This window comes from Orbicella faveolata, unplaced genomic scaffold (genome assembly GCF_042242905.1).
Source record: "Orbicella faveolata isolate gen_17 unplaced genomic scaffold, um_ofav_v1 contig_12, whole genome shotgun sequence".
NCBI classification, from domain to species: domain Eukaryota; kingdom Metazoa; phylum Cnidaria; class Anthozoa; order Scleractinia; family Merulinidae; genus Orbicella; species Orbicella faveolata.
The window spans coordinates 21,186,437-21,199,576 of NW_028301539.1; the positions used below are offsets into that span (position 1 = coordinate 21,186,437).

General features: G+C 37.2%; 1 protein-coding gene across 1 annotated transcript in view; it reads left to right on the plus strand.

Moving 5' to 3' along the window:
• The window catches only part of LOC149117137 (uncharacterized), a 14,066-nt gene continuing 926 nt past the window's right edge, over positions 1 to 13,140 (plus strand). The window contains exons 1-4 of the mRNA XM_089282815.1: positions 1 to 743; positions 11,113 to 11,285; positions 12,165 to 12,280; positions 12,643 to 12,773. Coding sequence (XP_089138941.1) covers positions 11,119 to 11,285; positions 12,165 to 12,280; positions 12,643 to 12,773 — 414 coding nt within the window. The 5' untranslated portion in view covers positions 1 to 743; positions 11,113 to 11,118. The remainder of the gene's footprint in view (positions 744 to 11,112; positions 11,286 to 12,164; positions 12,281 to 12,642; positions 12,774 to 13,140) is intronic.

The following is a 13,140-nucleotide window of genomic DNA, read 5'->3' on the forward strand; positions in this document are numbered from 1 at the left end:
TCGTCCCGGAGTACCTTAAAGTTAGTTATCCGTGTTCTCAGCTGCATCATTGTTTAGGTGGTGGGTAAGAGTGAGTGGACTTCTCCCTTCCCTAGATCTTTGTAGCGTATCAAGCGCTGTTTGTTGATCGATTTGGTGAGTGCGTTCTAGTCCCTCGTTTACTGCAAAATCAGGACAGCCACGATCATTGGACATTTGGCACATTTCTTCTGTCTTGGCCGTCAACAATGAACAGTTGCCATAGAAACGTCAAGCCACGTTACCCAACAATTAACACACCATGCAATATGTTTCCTGATAAATTTTAGGAAAAGTGACCATATTTGACTACTTCACCTTGAACGTTGTTTCAATAAAAGTAATTGTTTGAAATCAGCTTGGGCCTCAGCAACCCTGCCCCCCACCCAGATTCGGGCTAAATGGAAATAAACCAGAGTTAGAAATTTGAAAAAAGGAACAGAAGCACCAAAATTATGGCATAAAAGCAAAACATACAAAAAAATATAAATGACGACTGTCACTGCTCTGACAGACCCAGGCCCGCCGAGAAAGTCAGACAAGGATCTGTCAATAATTTGTCACATTGCATTGAATTACTGACAATAACAGAAACATGCGCATTAGACACCAGAGCTAAATAGCTTTTCAAGTAGTCCACGAACGTTGTTTGTGCTTGCACAATACCAGTGGAAAGTTACGAAACGTCTTACGGGTGGCATCTTCCTGCACATAGTGATACTAAGGTAAGGTTGAAAGATATATCGCAATCTTGTGCAAAACATAATTTACGGTTGTATTTAAAAAACTAAGAAACAACTTGACTCAGTGTCTTCTTTATAAATGCAGGAAATACTTCCGGCAACGAACATAATATATTTCGTAGAATACAGGGAACCGCATATCATCTTTAATAGTTGGTTTTACTACTACTGCTACGTCTGCATATTTACATTTATAATGCACAGAGCAACTAATCTTGGAATCCTACCGAATTAATATTAATTCGAATTTTGGGCAAGAAATGTTCGAAAACTGAAGAAAATACTTCTAACGTCTATGAGAGATGCCTCATTCCAAACGTGCATTGACGAGCTAAAATGACGTCTGCCAATCAAATCATAAAAAGCTGGAAAATATTATACATCTGATAATTTTATAACCAAAAATAGCTGGGTATGTTTACTTTATTTTACACGGAGACTGTAAAATATAGTACTTCAAAGATAGATAATAGGACAATCACTGGAAAAGTTGAAAATTTACAGAGTATGTAAATAACATGTAATTAACATGTAAATAATCAAAAAGAGACTGTAAAGAATAATTTACATGATTTTTCCCCTTTTACATGTTTTGGAGGTTTCATGTAAAAGACATGTAAATATTTTAAGTGAAACATGTAAATGATGAAGAAAACACTGTAAATGTTTCAAAGCAAAGGGCTAGGATCATGTAAATAACATGTAAACTGTTCCTGCAAATACTGTAAATAGCCTGTAAATTTCTTGTGATTCAACCTGGAAACCCGTAAATAACATGTAAATTTAATACAGGGAGGCTGCCATAATACTGTAAATAACATGTAAATAAAAAAGGGCAGGCTGTAAACAACATGTAAATAAAAAAAAGGGAGGCTGTAAATAACATGGAAAATGAAAACAGGAGCCTGTAAATAATGTGTAAATCAAAAAAGGGAGCCTGTAAATAACATGTAAATCGAAAAAGGGAGCCTGTAAATAACGTGTAAATCGAAAAAGGGAGTCTGTAAATAACATGGAAATCAAAAAAGGAGCCCATAAAGAACATGTAAATCGAAAAAGGGAGCCTGTAAATAACATGTAAATCAAAAAAGGGAGCCTGTAAATAACATGTAAATGGAAAAAGGGAGCCTGTAAATAACATGTAAATCGAAAAAGGGAGCCTGTAAATAACATGGAAATCAAAAAAGGGAGCCTGTAAATAACATGTAAATGGAAAAAGAGAGCCTGTAAATAACATGGAAATCGAAAAAGGGAGGCTGTAAATAACATATAAATCGAAAAAGGGAGCCTGTAAATAGCATGGAAATCGAAAAAGGGAGCCTGTAAATAGCATGGAAATGGAAAAAGAGAGCCTGTAAATAACATGGAAATCGAAAAAAGGAACCTGTAAATAACATGTACATTGAAAAGGGGAGCCTGTAAATAACCTGTAAATTGGAAAAGGGAGCCTGCAAATAACCTGGAAATGGAAAAAGGGAGCCTGTAAATAACCTGGAAATGGAAAAAGGGAGCCTGTAAATAACATGGAAATCTAAAAAGGAAGGCAGAAACCCTGTACGATAAATGACTTGTAAATAATAACTTGAAGAAAAATGCATGGAATGTACTGTTTTATTGTAATCAAATCTGTTGACCTTAATTATAATAGTAGAAAATATGCAAATTTATAAAGAATCAGAAGTTTATTGCAATCAGAACAAACTCAGTAAAATTCAAATAGTTTTATATGCCATGAATAAGGTTTACAATGTATACATTGCAACAAATAAAACATGTTTTCTTTTCTATCTATCCATACCAAGACGACTTAAATAAATGTAATTTTGTGCATGGCCAAAATACTGTACTTTAAAATACCATGACTGCTCCTTTAACCGAATTCAAGCACTTTTCAAGAAGACTACTAAAATTCAAGACCTTTTCAAGATTGTGCGAAACCATGTCATATTCAGCTCTATTTAATTCATAAATAATAAAATTATTAAGAACTATACTGTTGTCAGCTACAACTAGTAAAGATTTTGCAATTTAGGTGTATTACTAAATCAAAATTGTTTGCGAATAGATACCTGTCTTAAATATACACTAAATCCACAAAGTCAAATGTAACATAACGATAATACCTTTGTCATAAAATGAATGAATAAACTGTTTTTTCTTACTAAGTAATTAATGTAGGATTAAATTAGCCTTAATTATTATGAAAAATGGGGGAGGCACAATGACCTCGTAGTTACATGTAGTGCACTCAACTCCTGATCGAGCGATCCGGGTTCAAGCCCTAGGCGGGTACATTCTGTTGTGTTGTTGGGCAACATACTTTACTCTCAGTGTCTCTCCACCCAGGTGTATAAGTGGATACTAGCGAATTTAATGGTGGGGTAACCCTGCAATGGACTGGCATCTCATCCAGGGGGAGTACAAATAGTACTAGTCGCTTCCTGCTACAGAAAGCGGGATAAGCTCCAGCCTGTTGGGCCACGTGGCTCGTATGCGGGCTTTACCTTTACCTTATTATGAAAATTACTGCAATGTAAGTGTGAAGTATTGATCAACTTTTTTCATAGAGTGAATTGTTCTTTTGAAATAACAGAAAATAGGGAGAAAAAACATTTACCACAAGATAGAGATTGACATTTTAAATTCATCATAAAAACATTCATGCTAAAGGAATACTACATTGCATAACATAAAACAAGGCTTCTGACATCTTTTAGGCTATGTTTACAAAGTCACAGTTTCCTTCTTTTTCCAAAACTGTACGGAATCCAAACAATACAAACATTTTGGACCCCTGACAAAACATTCACTGTAAACAATATTCAAAATTTTATGTTTTCTTTTTGTGATCAAAAAGCTGTACTGTAAAAAAAATGCATAGGGGGCTTGTTGAAATTGAAAGGCCTATCTAGTACCATAGTTCCCACAACACATCATAAGTTAATAAATTACATGTATTGTTCTGGTACTACATGTATGTAAACATAGCCTTTTCTTTTTATGATGAAATCTTATAGCTGCTGTATTGAACAATAAGTATCAACCTAGCAATCTAAGATATTTAAATTTGATGCTAATTCACTAACACAGGTAGGTGATACTTCAAAGCATTAAAAAATGTTTAAAGTGGTTGAATTTATGCCAGAAAGCTGCCAGACCATATCAAAGTGTTGAAGGTCACCATGTTAGACTGTAATCCACCAGGGGCCCATTTCTCAAAGGTCCCAAAAAGTTTTCGCACCCAGAAAGCCACACCAAAATCTCAAATCTTATGCTAACAGAGCTGTTTTAATTGCTTATTCTCAATATGAACAAAGGTTTCCTTCACACAAGAACTTTCAGGCATATACAGCTCTTAGTTTTTAGACACAGCTCAATTAAAGATGGCTTTGTGGGCCCGAAAAGTTTCCAGGACCTTCAAGAAATGGGCCTTGGACCCCTTATAGAGTCATAAGTACTGTAGACTTCTCAGTGGCTGATTTTTTCCTGATCAAGCATCAATGCCAAGGAGTATGCATATATTGACCACTCTCAATTTAAGTTCATCCTACAAGTAACATAAAACATTTCGTTAAATAAGTTATGTCTGAGTATGAATCAGCAAATTCTGTGTATGATATCAATCAGCGAATTTTACACGGGAGTTATTATTTTGTTTCTTATCATTCCAATTTATACTGTGACCTTTGAAATCGGACTGTAGCCGGTCATGTTGACTGGCCAAAGTAATTTTAGCTCGGTCACGTCTCGTTTCTGACCGGTCAGGATATTTACGCAAAAATCAAGTACATGTAATGTGAGCCAAATTAAACCCACAAATATAGTTTGTTTGTTCCACTCACTGCTAGACCGTTTAAAAATTGGCTTAATATTTTTCCGAATGGATTTAACCCCAGTCACTCCAATGGCATTCCTATCGATCTTGAACGCATGACAAACAGCAAGCAAATGGTCTTTAGCCATTCGAACAGATACATGTATGCATTGGTGTATGTTTTCATTAGAGGTCATAATAAAAAAGAGATTAAAAACTCTCAGATTTACAGTTGGGGATTTGATTGTTTATTCAAGAATGAACAACATGACCGTCTCAACATGACATGACTGGTCAACATGACCGGCGAGTGAAGTTTTTGGCCAGTCAAGTCACCATTCTGGCCAGACATTGCCCGTTGACCGGCCATTATTTTGAGCCCTGGATATTCATCAATCAAACAGATCTTACATCTACATCTGTAGCTACTGTGTGACAAAAACTTTGCATCTCTGATTGGAAGGTAGTGAATGTCAGAGGATGTAGAAGAACTAAACTCAAAATGTGTGGCAGTAAATATTCAATGTTCACTATCTTCTACATTGTAATATTCATGCACAATAAATCAAACTCCTATCAAACAATGTTTAAATAATAAGTCAAGTTATTTGCAAACACAATTTGATTGTTTCTTATGTGCACTTATGCTCTATTGGTGGACAAAGGTACAGCTGGTGTCATAAATGTTTGTTTTTGTTTCTTTGTTATGTATTACGAAGCAGATAGATTCTATGTTGTCGTGCATCTGTTCAGTAATAGATCACAGAAGACATCAAAATGTGGTAAGAACATCAGTGACACATGCCTGAAAAATTCACAGATTCTGTGACAAACTCTGGTAATGGCTTATGTGAATATTTTTTGTTTTTACCACATTTTGGTGTTATCTGTGATCTACTCTGGGCAGAAAAAACCCAGGTCTGATTTCCTCAGCCAAGTAAATTTTGCTCTTGGGAAGTGAAAATAGAAGTTCAGTGGCCCGGTGGGCAAGTGAAATTACAATGTAGCCTCAGTGGTCTTGTGAGTCTGACTAAAAATGCCAGCTTGATAAATGATAATTTCCAGTCATTCCATTTCAAAACTTAAGACCTGAAAGATTAGTTAATTATTAGGTTGAAAGCAAGAATTAGTTAGGAATCCGAGCGCACTTCATTCGCATTTGTCCTCTGATTTCCTTACTGGCCACCACACTGGGAACTAATATTTAAATGGGGGCAAGTGAAAACTGAAATTGACTGCCCCACTGGGCAAGTGACTTACAATTTTTTTTCCTGCCCTGCTACAGATGAATGAACAGATGCATGACACATGAAACCTACATGTATTTGGTAAGAGCCCAATTTCGTACAAGTAAAATGTACAGCTGTAACAGGGCTCTAAAGTGCTGTCTGGTCATCCCAGGGTAAGGCAATCGATTGAAATTGATCCGTAAATTGATATAACTCGATAAATTGAAATTAATGTAAGTGTTATCAGTGCTATCAATCAATTGAAAGAAATTCATACTCACATGCTAGAGAAGTTTCAAGTTATCGATTTGATTTTACCAAATTTATCAGTCATTAGAGAATCAATTGAAAGTTGGCCTCTCTTTGTTAGTTCACATAAACTGTAGAAAAATTGTGTCCCTCAACACAATGTTTGATTGTAACTTTTTTATGTAGATTTCAAAGGCACTACCAAAGACCCCCAAAACATAGTCCCTGATACATGTATGCCAGCAAAATATTCTGTTTACAAGATACAGTGTTATGTTTTTATGCAATTGTATTCATGATTTCATATTTCACTTTATATCTTTTGTTCATTTCTTTCTTATTAAATGTTGCTTAAAAGATAAGCTAGTATCAGCAAAATTGATAATGCTTATTGAAAATTTGATCACAATCGATTACTCATGATGAATCCTTGTATTGATTTCTGATATCATTGACTACTTTCTATTGATTGTTATGAAATAATCGATTGACTATACTGTGTCGTCCAAGACAAGTAGATTTTCCTGCCTGAGCAAGTTACTCTTCCTTTTTTTTTTTTCAAGTCCTGTGTAGTTTTCATGACAGTTTGAGGTACATGTATACCTCTTTATAAAGTATCGTAGTGTTTTTTTTGTGAAAGAAAATTTCACAACATTTAACTTACTATCAGCACCAGTGGGTGCAATGTCCATGTACAGTTGTGTAGCATATTGTAACTTGCATGTAGGTACAACTGTAGACACTTGAGTAATTTCAGAATACTTACACTAGCATAAGAGAAATTTCTCTGCTGAAGATGGCACATTACATTTTAGTTTACTAGCATTCACATCAGAGGGCAACATAACCTTACAAGAGAATGCATCAGAAGGAATCATAAGGTGCATATAAGCCAATAACAAATGTCGCATGCTCTTACTCGGTTATCGAGAACAGATAATAACAGATAATAAAGCTCTTTATGCACGGCAGGTAAACATCAACAAAGTCGATTCCACAAGCAATGTAACTTCTCCTTGATAATGACACATTCACAACCAAAGGCAAAACGAAATGTAAACGTATCTTGACGTTACTTTACTCTACTCGTTCAATTTATGCAAAACTTGCTTACCTGTTGTTGTTGTTGCCTGTAATCGCTATCTTCAGCTTGTGGGTAACGGAAAACTTTGCCTTGAAACCGTGCACGATGACGAAGCGAAGGTAGAGTGGATTTTGGCCCGCTAAAACAGAGCTCGAGTTCGATGCAAGTTCCAACGAACTGCCAAACATGGCGGGAGAACCGAGAGGACCTGGTACCTAACAAGAAGACCGCTGATTCCTGTTTGTTGGAGATCGGGTACTCACAAGGCTGGTATGCTCTTACAAAGGGACTGGGATAACAGTGACGGCAATGAAAGCACAGAACGGTAGAAATCACCCAAAAAAACAAAACAAAACAAAACAAAACAAAAAAAATGTCATTTTGGTACCGAAAAAAAGTCAGCTATCATTTTCGGAAAGGCGATAAGTCCTAACGTTTTCGGGAAATGGACAAAAAAGCCCTAATAAGTACGAGAATACTCAAGCTCCTCTAGAATAACCGAACAGATAAATTTTTTTTTTTTTGCGCAACCTAAAATTAACCTATAGAGCTTTCAAAGTACACCAGATAGCCTAAAACAGCGTTTCAAAGCATTCGAGAGAAAACGGTCGTTGGGCCGGCCGTGTCCCTTATGGTTCCCTGCCTAACCTAACTCGCGTCAGTTCAAACTCGGTAACCTGGGCTCTTTCCGTCTTGAACTCACACAACACGTGACGCTTTCATGGTCCTTCATGAATAAATACGTACGTGTCCGAGAATTAATTTTTCTCTTTTCTAGAGACGTAAGCTTGGGACGCCTGCATGTGCAGTAACAATTCTAGTTTTATTTTGACGTTGTGGATGCGCGTAAAGTTCACAAGAAGACAGCTTAGTGCGGTGTCGATCAATGCAGCGATTTAGTTTGGTGCATACCTTCTAACCCAACCCTTCAATTTAAAGCACACTATAGCACATACTTGGACTTTAGAGAAGTTCAAATGCTTCAACGTAAAAGGCACCTTAATGGAGGCTTCACGGTAGGTTTACGGAACTTTAGGGCGGTGTTACATTTTAACTTTACGCGCCTTTAAAAGGTCCCATTTATATGTTCTCGGTTACCCGAGACAACCCTTCCTCCCTCTCCCCCCCGTCCCCCCAAGTTTAACCTGGCCGGGGTAACTTTTCATTCATTTCTTTGCAAAATCCAACCAACCGTTTACAAGAGGATAGCGAACCTGTCGGTAACTTGGAATTTACATCATTTGAACAGTCTCCGTTGGTTGAACCGTTACACCAGAGTTATATTAAATAAGCCCACTTTTCCATTACATGGCTTTTGCAGGGTTTAGGCAGGCCCTCTCTTAAATTTAGATCTTTTTTTTCTAAGAGCCTCCATTTTACATTAACGTGGTCTTAACAGCTTTTCGAAAAGCCCCCATTATCTCATTTAAATTGTTTTCACAGCCTTTGCAAGGTCCTCCTTTTTAATTTACATGTTTTTAACAGGCTATTTACAGCCCCCCAACGCACCCGTGCAACTTCTAGGTTTTCCATTTACATGGTTTTTACATGTTTCTTACAGGCTCCCTTTCTTTCATTTACATTGTTTTTACATGTTTCTTACAGGCTCCCTTTCTTTCATTTACATTGTTTTTACATGTTTCTTACAGGCCCCCTTTTTTTCATTGACATGGTTTTTACATGTTTCTTACAGGCCCCCTTTTTTCATTGACATGGTTTTTACATGTTTCTTACAGGCCCCCTTTTTTCATTGACATGGTTTTTACATGTTTCTTACAGGCCCCCTTTTTTCATTGACACGGTTTTTACATGTTTCTTACAGGCCCCCTTTTTTCATTGACACGGTTTTTACATGTTTCTTACAGGCCCCCTTTTTTCATTGACACGGTTTTTACATGTTTCTTACAGGCCCCCTTTTTTCATTGACACGGTTTTTACATGTTTCTTACAGGCCCCCTTTTTTCATTGACATGGTTTTTACATGTTTCTTACAGGCCCCCTTTTTTCATTGACATGGTTTTTACATGTTTCTTACAGGCCCCCTTTTTTCATTGACATGGTTTTTACATGTTTCTTACAGGCCCCCTTTTTTCGTTTACATGGTTTTTACAGGGTTACAAACATAACATTTCCAGACTTTTTACAGCATTCACTTGAATTATTTACACGTTTCTTACATGGTTTAGCAAAGCAATTTACATGTTTTTTACAAAGGCAGATACTGTAAAAGTGCGTAAAATATTTTACAGGTTTTTACATGTTCTTCAAATGATCATTGTCGACAAAGACAATGTAAATCACTATTTACAGAACATTTACATGCTGTACTAAAAGCTGTAAATTTCCTGTAAATTTATTTTACAAAACCCTAACATGTAAATTGTAATTTACAAAGAATGTAAACCAAGATTTACATACTGTAAATTAAAATTGACATGTCAATGTAAATTTTCAACTTTTCCAGTGAATCACTCGCTCCGAAACTCAGTTAACAACAATATCAGGATCTTTTAACCAAGAACGGAGATTTCTCTTGTTATTTCCTATTCAAACCTTCGTGCTCGCTCACAGCTTAACGTCGATTCCCAGAAAAAGTGGAAGATCTATCTCACCTGAAGACTGATCGGTTCTGAGAATAGAAACAATAGATGACATCATAGCCAAGTACGTCCAACAAAACACTTAACAAACGACATTCAAATATTACCCTAATAAGGTGAAAAATCGTCAATGGCACCGTGTAATCTTACTACTGGCATAGTCAATAGGGATCAGTAGTGAATGCCAATAAGAAATTGACTTTTTTGGCTCAAAACGAACACGTCGTAACCGGAGTCACCTGGTGATATGGAAATAGTTTGACCTTTAAATTTATCCTCATGTATTAAAGCCCAGAATTTATTATCCCTGTAAACAGGAAACAAGGGTTAACAGTGTTAGGCTTTGGTAACGTGCCGAAACATACATACATACATACATACATACATACATACATACATACATACATACATACATACATACATACATACATACATACACGCATACATACATATATTATCTCAAGAGTTGTTGTCACTGACTTAAAAATCTTAAAATAGACGTTTCGGCTAAAATACTATAACCTTCTTCTGTGATGAAATGAATGTTAACGGCGTCTAAATGTAAATGAGATGTTTATAAGAATGTGAGGAACTCGCTAGGGATTAATTTAGCATTTTGTAAATGTCTGGAATATGCGCGTGGTCATTAATTGAGTTCGGTTCGCGAATGGAATGCCACGCTTCCAAGAACAATCTACGCGACCACAAGGGACAGCGGTCTATGACCTTGACATTATTAAAATCAAGTTCGTGGTTGTTTTTCATACAGCGTTGCGCCAAAAGAGAGTTCCTGTCACTTGTGAGGACGGCTCTTTTGTGTTCTTTTGTTCTGAATCTCAGTGCTCTGGATGTTTGACTTTTTTCAGAATAGAAGTTCTCAAAAAATGAAATGAATTTATTTGCATGCAAATAAAAGTTTTTATGTCACCTCCTCGTTAATACATTCAATTTGTATCGGGTATTGACATTACATGTGTAGGTCATTCAAGGGTAAAGGTGGGTGGATTGCTGCGTTCGTATTGCCGTCATTTGCTAGCTTAGACAATACCTTGGAGTTGCGCAAGAATCACGAGACAGTCAGGCAATTTCATTACAATAGAAAGTAGGATTGTGTAATTATCACACCCTATTCAGTAAAAGTACATAGCCTCGTTTTCCTGGATCACAAAAGGGTAGCGTGCGGGCAGGCTCACCTTTGAGTCACGCGCGCGAGCGGCGAAGAGCAAAGCGATCCGGCGGGAAGGAGTCTGGTGAAGAGGCGCCAAGAAAGTCATTCGCGCTCGCGACTACGCCGCGCGCTTGTGCTCCAACGTGAGCCTACTCGCAGGCTATGCCATAAATAACCAAGGTTTTATTTATTTAATTTTTTTTTCAGGGTGAAATGAAGAACCTCATCTGGCAATTGCTGTTATATTTCGTAATTATTCTGCTTTTGGTTATCCGTGGAGGATGTAATCTCATACCCACTTTATCAGACAACTGTACATGTGTGACAAGCGAAGGAACATACAGCTTATTTCCCTATCGAAGAACAGATGGCAAACCAAGGTAATTTACTATCACTCTAGTAACCGGGAAATACTTGCAATATTCCTTTTGTTAATTCAATTTCACTTCCAATTACCAGAAATCAAACGCTTCCTTCGTACACAATTCGTACACAACTTGAGTTGTCGGCATGGTTAATAAATAGGAGAGGTTTACAGCGTCTTCTCAATCACGAAGTTTAGCAACAACAAAAACAGCATCAGAAAAATGGTACTATTGTTATGGCAAACAAAGAAAGGTGGGAATAAATGCAGGAGACAACCTCATTCCCAGGAAGATGAGAGACCCTGGGAACGAGTTTGTGCAGGAGATAAATCGACTATAGATGAAGAGATGATGAGCAGATGAGAGACATACATGAGATGAGTTAAATGATCTTCGCAGTATGACAGCCGGACAGCCCCGCTCTGGCCACTAAGCTGGAGTTGTTTCTCGGTAGACCCTAGTTCAGCTCCTCGGTCATGTTTCTAAATAGTAGACTGGTCCGCCTCACGCCAGTTGGGAATTTTAAGCCTATAATGCTTATTTGAAATATTTCTGTCTTTCAGTTTAAGTGACATGCCTGAGAACTATCTTAGTGTAGCTAAGCCCATTTTCGCTTTAAACACAACATTTGAAAATTTTTATTTGAACATCAACCAACCAGAAGCAAATCTATCACTCTGTTGTCCTGCAATAGCAAGTCACTTACTCGATAACCTACGATATCATGGACAGTTTTAGTTCTTAAAAGAATGCTAAAACAAGTGAAATGCTCTCGATAGTTGTCTTTTACACATTCCTCGATATTTTAAACGTTTCTTCAGAAATTACCAATTTGCAATCCAATTTTGCTCAAATTTTTGCGATCGTTTACTTCAGGTTTGTTTTTATCTACAGCTATGTAAGTACAATACGGGAGGAGATCCGCCTGACTACATTAACATTGGTGAACAGAAAGAAGTTCAGTGTGACATTTCACAAGATGGGAAAATTGCACTTGTATACCCTGTACAGTAAGTAAGCACAATTGTTCGGAGTTCGTAGGAATGTTTATTTCATTATCTATACTGAACATATATCCTCTGTAGCGAAGGGCAGTAAACGATTTCCCGACAAGCAGGGCTTTCTCACGGGTGGTCTGGCTGAAGGCTGGGTTACTTACGTTGAACTAGCATTCCGTCCAGGTGAATGAGTAGCGCTCCCAAGTCGCATCAAGATACCTGACAGGCCTAGGAACCCTGGTGGGTAAGGGGACTGCCTAATCACAGTCCAAAGGGTAGTTTATGAAGTGGCTCTTGGCTAACATAATGGGCTAAGAGACTATGCGTTAACGTAAACATTTAGTCAATGAAATACGCTAATCTTAGTGATGTAGTCTTCTCTCCTTTTCTTTTTCTAAGTAAATATAACCCAGACATCCCTGGACCGGTATCCAGAGTTACTCTAGAATGCAATAACAATTCCCAGGAAGCTCCAAAGTTCACTCTTACAAACGAAGCAGATATGGTGAGAACTTCTATTATTTCATATCATTTTAACCCAATGACGTTCAAGAAGGGAGATTTATAGATGACGATGTTATCTCATAGAGCGAGCCCAAGGCTTTTTAATTATTGAAGGTTGAAAGTGTCATATACTCTCCCCGTCCCCATGTTCAGTCTTGGTTTATGACTTAAGATGTATGTTTGGGGGGTCATTCCTAGCATTACGGACCTTATCGCGGCTTATGCAGCATTCATGTAACATGCTTTGATTCGTTATTTGTTATGGTAAGGGTAGAAGCCAGCAGCTCAATTACATTGAGCAGTCCTCGAAACTGAACAGTTATATCAAAAATTAAAGAAAAAAATGATGATTTTCCCCGTATAGTGAG